General features: G+C 32.0%; 1 protein-coding gene across 3 annotated transcripts; it reads left to right on the top strand.

Annotated features, from left to right (window-relative positions):
* Window positions 1-286: 286 nt before the first annotated feature.
* LOC148624233 (uncharacterized protein C19orf47 homolog) lies at window positions 287-13,648 on the top strand. Of its 3 annotated transcripts, XR_015919650.1 has the most exons (10): window positions 287-330; window positions 2,794-3,002; window positions 3,657-3,720; window positions 5,700-5,825; window positions 6,116-6,274; window positions 6,636-6,733; window positions 8,422-8,635; window positions 9,129-9,272; window positions 10,572-10,730; window positions 11,506-13,648. XR_015919650.1 is itself a non-coding variant. In XM_088566828.1 (9 exons), exons 1-9 carry the CDS (start codon window positions 303-305, stop codon window positions 11,610-11,612), a joined length of 1,113 nt encoding a protein of 370 aa, XP_088422954.1. In that variant the 5' UTR covers window positions 287-302; the 3' UTR covers window positions 11,613-13,648. The 3 variants fall into 3 exon arrangements, 2 of the variants coding, with proteins under 2 accessions (XP_088422954.1, XP_088422953.1); XM_088566828.1 differs by lacking the exon at window positions 10,572-10,730 and having other exon boundaries at window positions 6,672-6,733; XM_088566827.1 differs by lacking the exon at window positions 10,572-10,730.
* The last annotated feature ends 856 nt before the right edge of the window (window positions 13,649-14,504 follow it).

Below are 14,504 nucleotides of genomic sequence, written 5' to 3'. Positions count from 1 at the left end.
GGTGACCAGTACTGCACTGCAAGTCTGCTAACCCCACATGCCATTCTGAGGATTGTGAGCTGACATATGTAGAATCATACTGATATATAGTCCTCTGCAGGTTAAAGTTAAGGTAAAGTCCAGAGAAGCCATTGAATATTGTGAAATTAGCATAGAAGCCTATGGGAAGTGGAATTAGTGGTTTTTAGCCGGAACGTCAGCGGTTCGGAACTGGAGCTGCTTTGGAGTTTGTTCGCATTTTACAGGAACCATTTTTTCAAGCGTCTCACAATCTAAACATACTGGTGATTTCTACACTATTCATGATGGCGACCAACGTCAAACCCGCAGGTAATTTGATTTTTTTATTACAATTTATCGCTTGTTGTACTTCCAATATATACGTCATTCTTGGATGAGAAAAAAAGGAGAATACACGTGGTAAAGGTTGAAAAGCTTTTAAACAACCATGTGTTCACCATCTTTATGATCCACGACCCACACCGACTAAGTTGACTAGACTGTGGCACTCCAAACTAAAGTCAAAGAACATGATAATATGGGTACCAAGAGGGTTTTCAACGTCTCTACCCTGTCGGGTCTCGCACGGACGGATAAGTCTGGGATCACACTTTTCGTGTTTATATACTATTCAGGCTGCATATTTGGTATATTTAACCGTCTGTGAACAGGGACTACTGCCAGTACACGGCAGTAGTCAGTACTCCTACAACCTAAGAGGTTCACATTCAGTTTTTAGCTTTTTGAATGTGTAATTCCGGTTGATGAAAGTACGGATTTTAAAATTTGCGAAACGAACATATTAAATTAACTAACAAATTGCCTTTACCAACTTTAATTTCATTATGTCAAAAATATATAGTATTCTGTAAAATTAATGACCTAATTTAAAATAGCTAGTCACTTTGATAACTGTCTTCAGTGCAAATATTTTCTAGGTATTTAACAAAAATTTGAATTTTTATTGCTTGATTTCTGGTAGGTTGAACTTATTATATTGTGGTGGCTTTCAACATGTCAGATGCTAGAGGTTTGGATGGCTCCAAGTCAGAAAACAGCTTGCCATACAACCTCTAGTACTGCCAGTACTGGTCAGAGAGTAGATCTCGCCGTTTTCAAGACAGAAGCTATTCTTGCTAACCAGTGCACCAACATTTTATTCCTCAATGAAAATCATTTTATGATAGCTCATTTTAGAGAGCAAAATATTAGCAGTCTATTAAATGTTTTCATAAATTTTGGGTAAGAAATCATAGGAGAGGACAAAATAATTGGTTAGTGAGAATTACTTGCTGGCAAGAAAAATTCCTTGCCCGGTAATAAAAATACGGATGAGTGGGAAATACAAATAAAATCAGTATTGTGACAAATAAAGGCTGAATAGTAAATATTCTTTCAATGCATCATATTTTAGCTGTAAAAGGTAGAAGATGAAGACAGCCTTCCTAAAACTGACATTTACAATTTAACATTAGGGTAAATGGTGCCAGTGTGACTGTTCAATGTTGGTGTCATGCTCATGTCAGATGTCCATTATCAAGTTATCAAGCTTTGACATTTTCAAGCTGAAAATTTTAGTTTATAGTGGAGATCTTGTCTATAAGTCAGAAGTCCAAAAAATCTGACTTGTAGGCGAGAATATATGGTACATGTTTTAGCAGTTTAAAAGAAACTTTGGTTGCTTTATGAAATTTAGGGATTGCAGTGAATTATGAATTACAAAGTATTACCAAAAACTAAACAATGCAGAGATTGTTGAATGACGAGGCCCAATTGGGGCAATGTGAATCATAGCATGAACAAAAGGCAATTGACATGAGAATGAAATAAAATTTTACAGTGAGTGTAAATGATAGCAATAATGCTGTGAATGAACCAGTTTTAAAAAAAAAGTAAACAAACAGAAATTGGATAAAACATTCTCATGTAAAATGGTTGAAGGAATTTTACTGGCTGACTTTTCAAAATGAAAAATATGTACTGCTATATGTGTGTATACACATCTTCTATCAGAAAATCATTGCAAACAAATCAATTTGCATTCTACATTGTAATCCCCATAATTGCTTATTTGTACTTTTAAAAACTCTGTATCCTCAGTGATCAAATTTAAGGTGAAATACTTGCTAAATACTTGTACAAGTTGAAATTCAATTTTGCTAGTAGAAATTATTTCCACTTGCTAAAATTTGCTAGTGGAATTTTATATGTCATACAGGTTAAGTTCAGAAATAACCAAAAAACTTCAAATTTAGCAACTATAAATTTTCAGTAACGCATGCCAGCCAAAGGCTAGTCAATGTCAAGGTTGTTAGAATTTAAGAATACCTCAGTTATCGTCAGTCATCTATTGTTATTTGTAATAAAATTATATCCAAGGACAAATACCCTGTAGGTGATTGGTCTCTTGGACTTTTCCTTATAATATATTCTTTTAATGAATTCAATTTCAATTTTTGAAGATAAGCACATTGTCTTGCAAATTTATGTGAATGGTAGTATTAAGTTTGAATACATACATGGAAAAAAAAGAAGTGCTTGCTTACAGTATTCAGCTGACTTCACTATTTATGATTATCATAACTGCACAATGGATTTTACAGCAACAAACAAAAGTTTAAAGATAGATATAATGATTTCTTGTAATAAAGTACATGATATAATTTAATAATAAAAGTTCAAAAGGTATTATTAATAGGTAAACAAATTTCCATCTGTTTGGACACACTTTAATGAGGCAGACATTTAGATACAGAGGATTAAATAGGTTTAAGTTGATTATTATACTTATAGGAGCTGATACTTCCTACTGGATCAAATTTTTCACAGACTGTGGAATACCTCCAAGTGAATCTACAAACTATGCCATCACTTTCACTGACAACAGAATTCAGAAGGACATGTTGATGGATCTTACTAAAGAATATCTTTCAGAAATGGGCATCCAAATCCTAGGAGACGTAATTGCTATTCTTAAACATGCTAAAACAGTTCATTCACAGGTACAGTATATTTTTACAATTCTTACAGACCATTATGTATGCAATTTAGCAGTTTTAACCTGATAATTGCATGTATACACTCGTAAAGATCTGCTGATGTTTCGTACATATAAGACAGTTTTTCCTTGTCTAAGATCTATTTATTTCTTTTAATAACTAAAAAAAAAAAACTTTTACTGTTGATTATTATACCCATTTATACCCAATGGTTTCCAGATGTTAACTTAAGAAAGGATCAACAGTTTTTTTAACTTAGTGGTACTAAACATGTGTACAAATTGTACACATGTTTAGTACCATAAAATGCTGGTTAAGTACAATTTTCAGCAAAATCCAAAATGTAGTTTTCAAGCATTTTGCAATCTTCCTTTTTTCATTATGATTACGTGGCATGGTATCACTTAATGTTTTATTAATGCCCTATTTTTCACATATGTATAATTTCCTTGCCTATTTGTATCTTCTAGTACTACATGTACTAATTTCTGTATACCTGGTACTTGTACTGCAATACTTGTATTTTTTAGAAAATAGTTGAGACCATATGAAAGCACACTTGTACATGTATGTGGACTGTACATGTATAAGTAAATGATATTGTTATGAAAGCAGTGTACTTCTTTGATTCATTCAAAACATGTTTTCTTGTTTAAGTTGGCTAGAGAAAAGGCCTTACAGGGAACTCAGAACATATCATCTACACCCAGAAGACAGACCCGTAAGTTTTCAATTTACTGGCAAAGAGAGCTTGCCTAATGTAACTATTTCCTTGAGTTATATTTACAATGTATACACCTGTCTTTTTAAAGTAATTATTGTACTTTTTTTATCATTGACTTTATACTTCATTTTTTTTAAAAATGAAATTAGTTATCTTGAGGCAAAGGAACTTCCTTTGTTTTCAATTGTGTTTTTTTTTTCTCAGTCATGGTATGTTTTAAACATAGAAAAAGGATGAATATATCAAATTATGCTTTATTTCAGCTGTTGATAACTTGTATTACATGCACAGTGCATGCTTGGTATAAGAGCTTAGCCAATGCCATTCTAAGTTTTGTGCTTCATTGAACACAGGATGGTTAGCTACTGGGGTGATTATTATACTTTCACTCCGAAGCTGTGTCCATGTTTCTGTCCGGAACATTTTTTCTGCCACAGTTTTCTTAGCAACTACTCATCATAGCAGCTTGTAACTTTAACACATTCTTCCTGTACGTAAGCAGTATGGTGGCAATCAGTTTTAGAAAAAATGACGACAGCTTCCTATTTTCAGAGGACTTTATATTTTTGAACGTTGAAATTTTTGTCACACTTTTCTCAGCAACTATGGTACATATCACAGCAACTTGAAATTGTAACACTTTCTTCCTGTATGTATGCTTTATGGTGGGATTAATTTTTAGAAAAATTTGACAGCAGCTTTCAGTTGAGTGAGGACATTTTTTTCTTTATTTCGTGACTGAAAGCTTTGGTTTCATTAGTGAGCCTTCACTCACAGATTTCTTGTTTCGTTCTGTTTATTTGTTGTGGTTGTTAAACCACCAGCTTTGAAAGCTGGATGTTTATAGTTGTAATGGTGTCTGTCTAACATTTCATCCATCAATACCTTAGTAACAGGTTTATCTGCAGCAACATATCATGGCGGCCAGTGGTTGGGATAGAATTTTTTCAGATGGGTCAGTTTCAGCATTAATGACAAGTATTCAAGATTTTTATGGGCCATTTATCAACATTCTTAGTAAAATCCTGTACCTTAAATGGCCATTTTTAGCTTCAATGGGCTTATAGCCCATGCCCCCTGCCTTTCCCTATCACTGCATATCATGGCCACATGATTTTTTTGTTAGAAGATTTGTATGCGTTATACCGGTTGTGGGATTTGGTTTTGGACTTGAGTTACATCAACTTCATGTTTGACAACTTTGTTTATATTTTGACAATATGATTTTTGATTAGCGGAGTAGAGGTATCCTTTAGTAAGCTTTGAATACATGCATTTTAGTTCCTCAGGGGTTTTACCAAATACAATGTATTTAAGTTTACCTCTGTGGATGTACTATTGTGTTTTAGGTTACAATAAACATATTTTTTGCCATTTGATTAAGCCACAAATTTTAATTTCCAAAGAATACTGAAACTTAAATGATTATACTCCATGCATCTATGCAAAGAAAGTGGTATTAAGTAACCATTCTGTCTATCCCAGTTCTAATTTGCAGCTCCTCTAAAACCACTGAATTGAATTTGATGGAGCTTTCTATATTCTTTATAACATGATGCCATTGTATACTTCATATTTTGTTTTTTCCGTCTGATTGACTTTTAAGATAAAAATTGTTCTTTGTCATTTGTTGGTCATAGTTGGGGAAATCATCTTCTAATCTGCAACTCCTCTAAAACTGCTGAATGGAATTCAATGAAACTTTAACATATTCTTTACCCTATGATGCCTGTTTTGTTTTTCCAACTGAACAAATTTTTGGGGTTTCGTATATTATTCCTGGAGAATGGAGCATTGAGGCATTACCAAGTGAGGTTTGCTCTCAGTTTTTTTTTACTTTAAAATGATGATGCCTTTAGAAAATCAATCAACATTATTAAGTAACAAAGTTTATCATACATTTTAGACTATGAAAGTGACTAATGGAAGTACCTTCAGTCCTTCACACACAGCATTAAAATCTTATATATTTTCAGCTGCCAGTCGTACAGTTAATCACTACCTAGCTAAGGATCCTGATTCTGCTCCAATGAATCTTCCAGTAGTACCTAAAATATCTAAAGAGTTATCAGCTAGACTTGGTGGAACACCACCTGTTGAAGGTTGGCAGCTTAAGAGTTGGCACAAATACAAACTTAAGAATCTTGGCCTTTACAAGATTAATCTGTAATGATTTTAAAAATATGTAAAAATGATTGGTATCTAAAACACAATCTGAAAAATGAATTGCATTTGGAGACAGTAAAGCTGAGAATGAAGGTAATGTTGTCTCTTCTGTCAACAAATCCTTGGTACTTTAAGTTATTGTATACCTCATTAATTGTAAATGAATAGTTTCACCATGGACATGTAGTAATGAAGACATTGATATTTATTTATTACTTACTTTTAGAGGCTGGTTTACGTTGTAACACTATTAAACTGTCCCAGAAACTTGATGAAGTGGTACCAGTTCCTAGAAAAAGAAGAGTTTTTCCAGAACATGAGGGCAAATACAAAATAACAATGCCATCAGGAAAAACTCAGAAAACAAAGAAAATTTTAGCTAAAGGTAAATACAATACATGTACATGTATGTCATTTAGATGAATGTGAAGATTGGCCATTTTATTTAGTTGGTTTGATTTATTCAAACATGGGACGTGGCCTTACAGGTATTTTATTATGAAGTTTAAGTGAAATTTAATTCATTTTTTTTTTAATTTCACTTATAGAATGTTATTATGTGGACTGATCTTTGGGCATCCATTGATTGATTTTCATGTAATATTTTAGTTTTTTTACTTGTTATACTGTAGATATAAGTCACATTTATCCCATTCTCAATGAGTCACTTCTTAATACATCTAAAACAAGAAAACGTTAAAATCTTCTCATTTAAAAGGTTTTTAGATGGCATTTCATATTTTTAGCTAAGAAAAAAACAGTAACAGTGTTTGATCGTTTAGGACAAGAAACCCGGCAAACAACAGTAACAGATTCTGGTCTGATTATAAGTTCATCATCAGAGGTAAATTATTGAGGAATGTATTAGTTACAATACCATTTATGGGAATATTTCAGAAAGTCTTGAGATATACTGCACATAAGTTTACTGTTAACCTGAGTATTTTGTAGCTCTTTTATGTCCTTATTTTTGCTGTACTACCTGTAATTGAAAAAAGTTTAACTAAGTATCAATATTTATAGAAGATTTTTTGACCAACCAAGGTGAAATTTTCCTTTCAACAGTAGATGTTTCACGTATAAATTATTTGCCTACAGCTGGAAACCTTTAACCACTACCTACCATAATTCTACAGAGTTATAGATAGAAGGTGTGATCCTCCTATTTATTTGACTAAAACTGGCTCTACTAGGTTTACTGTGGTTCACTATAATCAATACATACCGTACATGTATGCAATGGTTTTGATAGATTTATTTTTAGTTTTCTTATTGTATCATTCTGATATTTCAATGTTTATATAATTAAGCACCTCTTTTACAGTCTCACCTTTTTTTAGTTTGGAAATTTGTAGTGAATGATCAAGATTCTCTGTATTAAGCTGTTTTACCATGGTGGGATCCATGGTTAAAATATTCTCTGCCATGAAAAATCACCACCATGGTTAAATTGTCATCGGCGATGATTAACATTTACAATTATTGGCCTTTAATTAGTTTATGGCTAAAACTTGTCAATTACTGACTCTGAATAGAATATATAAACCAATAAACCATGAAAAATTTACAACCTCAACCAATCTTAAGATAATGATGACTGCTGAAAACATTTATAGTGAATTGATCAAAACTGACTATGGTCAGTGGTAGCTCAACCTTGGCCAAATGTACGTGGCTATAGTTGAATGAAGCTTGAATATTAAAACATTTTCAGCATAAAGAAACTGATTTGACTAATTGAGGAACATATAAAATCCCCAAACAATGTTTATTCCACCCGACACTTGCTAAAACACTGAGTTGAAAATAAAACGTCTGGCTTTTGTTTACACTGCCATGCTGTTGTGTTGTGTAGGTTCCTCCAGTGTCCTGATAACACATTTTTTTTATGAGAAGAAACAGAAAGTAAAATTCCCAAGTCTAAATATAGTCCCATTAGATGAAGTGAAATAGACTGTTTAATTTATATGCGCATGCTTCGACCCATATTAGCATAGATGTCATAGCTGTAGATAGAGTTTCTGTCATGAATGAATATCTTATTAATAGCCTTGTGCCTGTGTCAACTTTATTAGAATAATGCCCATGTATTTTTTATGCACCTATGCTGGTTTCACTAATGACTTCTTGAAAATAAGCAACTGATACATAATTTTTTTTTTATTAAAAAAAAGTTTCAATGACTAGAAAAAGGTTGGGTATATCATATTTTAACAAGACCGAATAACAATAAAATGAAAACTTGATTTATAATTGAATGTATCCACATCAGTAAAAATTGTTTTCCTCCATGCAGAATCTGGAAGATTATCTTCTACCTGCAATATTGTTCATAATAATCAGACATTATTATTGCTAACTATAAGGAAGTTGTCATTCTATAGTAAATAAACATAAAAACAAAAAAATATGTTTATCAAAAGAAATTCATGTCTGAATTATGTGTATTTCATTATGATATTTAAATCAAAGAAAATATTATAATCTTTCTTTTTAAAGCAGAATGTACTCAAGAAATAAGTATCATTTCAGGCATCAGTTTTCAGTCGACTAGGTGGTAAGAAAGCAGTAAAGAGAGAAGCAACATCAACATCAATAGATCTAGATTCAGATGTTGATGAATCTGAACCTCAGTTAGAGTATGCAGGTGTCCTAAAAAGCCTGTCATCATCACCTCCAAAGAAACCTAAAATATCAGTACATAAAAAACCATTAACTATTCAGAAGCAGGTCAAACAAGTGAAAGGTATAATATATACCTAGGTTGTTAGTTCATAAAGAAATGTGGAAGAAGAAAATAGTTATCTTATTTTAGTACTAACAGGGTTCACACATCTGAGCGACTTAGATGATGTTGCTCAGTTTGCCCTCAGATGCCTCCAAAAGGGACTTAAATTTGCCTTGTCAGACATTCTTGAAACAGAGTGTACTCTGTCTTTTAGGGATATGTTGATCAGTTATCTTGCTTAGGTAACAATTCCAACAAAAATGTTATAATCTCTACTCCAGCTTACCTTTATTGATGTATAACTGTTCATTTTGTAACAAAACATTTTAAATTATTGGGTTGTGCATCATGTTGTAAATTTATCTCAAATAACAGTTTTTTTAAAAAGGAGGAAAACTAATAACATTAAGCTCTTTGGGTAAAATGTTATCCTTATATTTTTTACTTGTGAATGCCTCATTTTTCTTACCGGATCAAGTTAAGAATGTCAGTTGTTTGTGTCTCTATGTAGTTCCTGCTAAACCTGTGGTACAGACAGCTGGCAGTTTAGTGTCTGATATGCAAATATCAAAGAAAATCAAAGAGAGATTAGGGAAAAAAACTAGTATAAGTGAGGTATCCAGTACAACAGATGAACCAGTCTCCACTAAATCAGGTGGGCTATATTTTTAATAATACAATAAGAAAAGCCTAGCAGTGAAATGCATTGACCTCCTTGTTCCTTTTCTAACATTCTAGTTTACATTTATCCTACTAACACTATACTTTATAATAATCTTTGTTTAACTCGCTATCCTTTATTGTGATTGATCCGTTTAACCCACTATTCTTTGTTGTGGAATACTGTCCCAGATTGGTTACTTATGTCTCCCCCAAAAAATTTGCCGAAAGTCCTCATAAATTACCTTGTCAGTGCAACTCCTCTGAAACTATTGAACTGAATTTTAAGAAAGGTGGTATGTAGCAAGAGCATCATATGTAGTTGTGCATATTACCCTGTAATTTTTATCTTTTATCTTATTTTTATTTTATTTTTTTAGGAGTTATGCCCCTTTGAAGTTAAAAATTTGTCAAAAATCCTCATTATTGCCTTGTCAATTAAAATTCTCTGAAACTACTGAAACGGTCAGCACAACTTCTCTTAGTGCTGCTGACAGGTATCAGAAAGAGCTTTAGTTTAGTTTTTCAGTTTAATGGGCCTAGAGAGTATATGGCTATATCATAATATCATATGTCAATGGTATGATAGATCAATGTAGTTTTTGTATATCATACTTACCAAAGTGAAAAATGGTAAAGTTTTCTGCTATTTTGCATTGATTAGAGGAGAGGTCAAAGATTAATTGACCCCAATATACTTTGATAAGTAATTTAAGTGAAATCGTTTATTGTAGGTATTGGAAAACAAGTAACATGTTAAGAACACATGTATAGAATTTCAAAAATGTAAAAAAGAACTTTTTCTGACAAAAGTTGACTATTTAATCCCAGAACAAAATAGCCTCTGAAAAATGGTTGCATTTTAGTGCATTTTCAATTATTAAGAGATAATAAGACACTGTAGATTACTACAGTGTATATCTAAATATAATAAACACAATGTTCTCGATTCGATCAGCAACATGAGCTTTACAAAATGTGTTTGAAAGTTGCAAATTTTCATATATTTTAACTTCTAATTAATTATATAATAGTTGTTGATAAACTATACCACTGTCTTACGGGTAGTCTAAATATCACAATATTGACCAGTTTATCAACAACTATTGTTTGAATAAGGGGATGTAACTCTAAGCTCATAACTGGGCATTATGACATCATGGTACTGATTGGTAAAACTTTTTACTACAGATTAATTAATACCACATGAAAAGGTTTTATCCAGTTGAAATTACTGATTTTTCACTGTTATGAAATAAGCTAAAATTGTAAAATATCTGCAACCTATCAACAGATTTTTATGAAACATGGTAGATACTGCAGGTGGATCCAGTTTGCCAGACAGGGGAAGACATCTTTTTGCAGACAATAATAAACGTTAACTCACTATACTGGAATACTGTCCCAGAGTGATCAGTTTTGTTTTGCTTCTTATTTGACATTTTTTTTCATGGTTAGTATTTTCATTCATGTTGTCCATTTACTTCTGATTCAAATTTGTGTATGGTATGAATGTAGCATAGGGTTCTAGAATGTTTTATTTAAGTACACCCTTTGGTTAGCTATCTCTTTCAGATGTTTTTTTTTCTTCTATAAAATAATGGCATATTCCACAGAGTTGTTGCTGGCAGCTTTGTTGCAATAGATTAAGATGATGGGGATGTGTTGTTAGTACCATCATACCAGTTGATACATGTAGGTCTCACTGCATCATTGTATCCTAAATTCAGTAATTATTGTTTGAGTTGCCTATCCTTACAACTTTGGCATAAGACTGACAATTATTTTAGGCCATCTTATGCCCTTACCATTGTTGTCAAATTTCAAACGATTTGGCAAACTCTATGTCTGAATGTAGTTGTCAAGAAAATAATGATGCTCTTACAAAGGTAAAGCTGACCCATTTGTCACAAAAATTTAAAGAATATACATGTACGTCCACAATATGGGTGGTTTATGTCCATTAAATTAATTTTTTGTAACCAAAAATGAACCTTACAGTTACTATTATTTTGGGTGGACCTTTCTATTTTCATCAGAAAGGGGTAGGCAAGTCTTTAATTATTATAGTCAAAAGTGAAATTTTATTTTGACTTCACTTCAGTTTAAGAATGTGAGTTAAAAATATTGTGGCTTGAAGTCAGTCACATTTTTCACAGTAAAAAAAAAAAAACATTGCAATAATTGTATGATTTACACTATATTGTTACAAGATATTTTTATTTTAGGTACATTCAGTCGTCTTGGTCCGAAGAAAACAGAGTCACAAAAAAAATTGCAAGTTAGTCCTGGAGTGTTTGGAAGGCTTGGAAAGCAGGTTTCATCCTCATCATAATAGGGGAAATACTCTAATTTGTATTGTGTCTTGTCATTCAAAGGTCTAAATCTTGAGTACTTGTAGGCAGTATTCAGCATTTTCAAGGAGATAAGCCCCATGCTTTAGCTTTTTGAATCTTATTAGTGGATTCATGTAGTTTCATGCCACTAAAACTCAAGTTTTTTATATGCATGTAAATCTGATATATTATTACATGTAAATGTAGAGTATGATGATGTGTCTTTTTGAGACTTCATCTTAAATTAAGATCTGATTCTTAGACAGGTTGAGACCACTAGAATTCTGAGGTATAAAAGAATATCACACCTCCATGACTAAATAACGAGCACCTTTTATACTGTTTATGTGTTGTCAAATGACCAATCTCTTCAATTTCTACTGTTCACCACTACAACTGTACTGACAAGTAGCCACATGTTAAATATCATTAAATTCTTTCAAGTTTTCTGTAATATTTTTTTTGTAATTCTGCATTTCTTTCAGAAATATACTTGGTTTATTTCAAATTCTTTCTTTAGAGAAATACCACTTTACACATTACATTTAATATTGTAAATGAAAGTTTCTACCTGGAGAGATCAGTTAAAATGTGCCAAAAAAGCACATTCAAATATGTGAACCACTTATATTTAACATGCAATAATGATGGATTTCATTGAGTTAACTGGTAGGTCATTTTGGGTCATCACTGTTACCTGTACGGATATACAATATCTTACCATATATAGAAGAACTTGAACTGTTAGACTATTTGTAAAATTTTGCTGAAGGCAATTGTTGTAACAGATGGAGTAGATCAGATATTAAAGTCATTATTTGGAATTGCATGTCTGTTTTAGTCATTGTCAATCATACTTTATTTTGGTCCATTTAAGTTAAATTTAGATTTCGCTGTTCTTCTCTTCTTAACACACATTCAAAGGTGACTTTTTCCTTCCATAAATTTTTCATGACTGTTAAGTATTTTCTAGATTTTGACGGTGGCAGTAGTATTCATTTTCATATCCAAATATGTTTATCGAAATTTTCACCTTGTTATATCAAAGATGCATGTAAGAAGGGTTGCCTAAAAATGACATGCATTATATATGAATTGTAAATATTCAATTGGATATACATTTTAGTCTGGTAGATATATGATTTTATTTGTATTATTACGCCTGTTTTCTTGTGTTTTAGTGAATTGGGTGAAAGATTTTGTTGTATTTAATAAAAAAAAGGTTATTACTTTAGAAATAGATTTTGGTGCTTTAGAGGTAAAAGTGGTATATTTATTCAATATTTAGAGTGTGTTTAGTTGAAATTATAACTCAAGGGTATGGTTTTTTGGGTTGAATGAAATTTACTGGGCAGATTTTTTTTCATAGAATGTAATGTCTCAGCTCTTGGTTTCGGAAGCCTGTCTAACATGCTGATAGTAAATATTTATCAGAAAATTGTAATTCTGTATATAGATGTGAACACATCATAAAAAAAGTTAATTTTCATTGTCAATTCTTTAAAAATTTACAATTTGTTTAATGTATACTCTGTTCAGAATTTACCTTCTTTGAGGAATTGGTTTCTACCTCTTTTTAGTTTCTCTGTTATTGACATTGTTATTTAATTTTAATTCCTGCAGAGGGAATTGTTCTGGTAGGAAATTAGAAGAATTAGAAAATGGTAACTGATGACTTCTTTTGAAATTGTCATCTGGTTAGTGTAATAAATTGTTTATAATTAATACTTTATGAATGAAGCAATAATTCCTGTTAAATCAAATAATGCATTGATGGCTGAAAGTTACAGTTATTTTGACTTCATATTGATAGGTCACTCACTTTTGGGAACATATTATTTTTGAAGGTAAATGAGAAAAAGAATGAATTGAAGAAAATAAATTCAGTTCTATTTTCCCACATATTTTGCCAACATAGTATTTTTGAAGGTCAAAAGAATTGTAACTAGTAATGTCTAACGTGGTGTTAGTTTTTTTGTGGAAGAGACTTCTCTAAGTTATTGTTCAAGAAAGAAATAAAAACATTGAAACATCAGCTGTCATGATCTCAAATCTTCTTGTCCCTTTTAATGAGAGATATATAAAATGAATAGTTTTCTGTAAGTTTATAGGATTAATGAATTAAAAATAGAATAACATCAGTTTTGGTGGAGAAAATGGAATAAACTACACTCTACAGTTACCATATAACTTAGACCAAGGTGACGTATTGATATAGCCAAAAAAGTATAGCTGAATTCTTCCCATTGTTGACTAGATTATTGACAGTAGTTGCTTTCACAAATTAAATATCAAGAGATGGAGTACATCTGAACTCTGGGGAACAAATTTTCAGACATGATAATCAACATGTCCAATTTCAATAACCTATCATCAATGACAAACACTTAACAATCTGGAATACATTATTAATCAATAATTAGAGTATATGAAAGTAGATCAGACTTAGTATGAGGAACACGTTGATCCAGGGACAATGACTAAACCAATGAAAACAAATGAAAAGCCATTAACTAACTACAAGAAACAAAAGAATAAATGAGCAACCCTGACTCAACTAATCCTCGACCAGGTGTATCAGTAGGGTTAGATACAAACATCTGCTTAGTTGCTAATACCATGTCAATGAGCAACCATGATCAACTAAGCCTGGTGTATGGACCCGGTGTATCAGTAGGGTTAGATATAAATATCTGCTTAGTTGCTAAAACATGTACTATGTCAATGAGCAAACCTGACTCAAGTAAGCCTGGACCAGGTGTATCAGTAGGGTTGGATATAAACATCTGCATAGTTGCTAATACCATGTCAATGAGCAACTCTGACTCAACTAAGCCTGGTGTATGGACCCAGTGTATCAGTAGGGTTGGATATAAACATCTGCTTAGTTT

This window comes from Perna viridis, chromosome 2, assembly GCF_037379345.1.
Source record: "Perna viridis isolate PV_CMFRI_1.1 ecotype Kerala chromosome 2, ASM3737934v1, whole genome shotgun sequence".
NCBI classification, from domain to species: domain Eukaryota; kingdom Metazoa; phylum Mollusca; class Bivalvia; order Mytilida; family Mytilidae; genus Perna; species Perna viridis.
This window is presented reverse-complemented; position numbering and strand designations above follow the sequence as displayed.

Excerpts from the sequence above, each read along its gene's own strand:
- LOC148624233 (XM_088566827.1), top strand. The coding sequence starts at position 303 with ATGATGGCGACCAACGTCAAACCCGCAG. Across the intron at positions 6,275-6,635 it reads AAAGAAAATTTTAGCTAAAG|CTAAGAAAAAAACAGTAACA; the intron begins GTAAATACAATA and ends TCATATTTTTAG. Across the intron at positions 6,734-8,421 it reads TTATAAGTTCATCATCAGAG|GCATCAGTTTTCAGTCGACT; the intron begins GTAAATTATTGA and ends GTATCATTTCAG.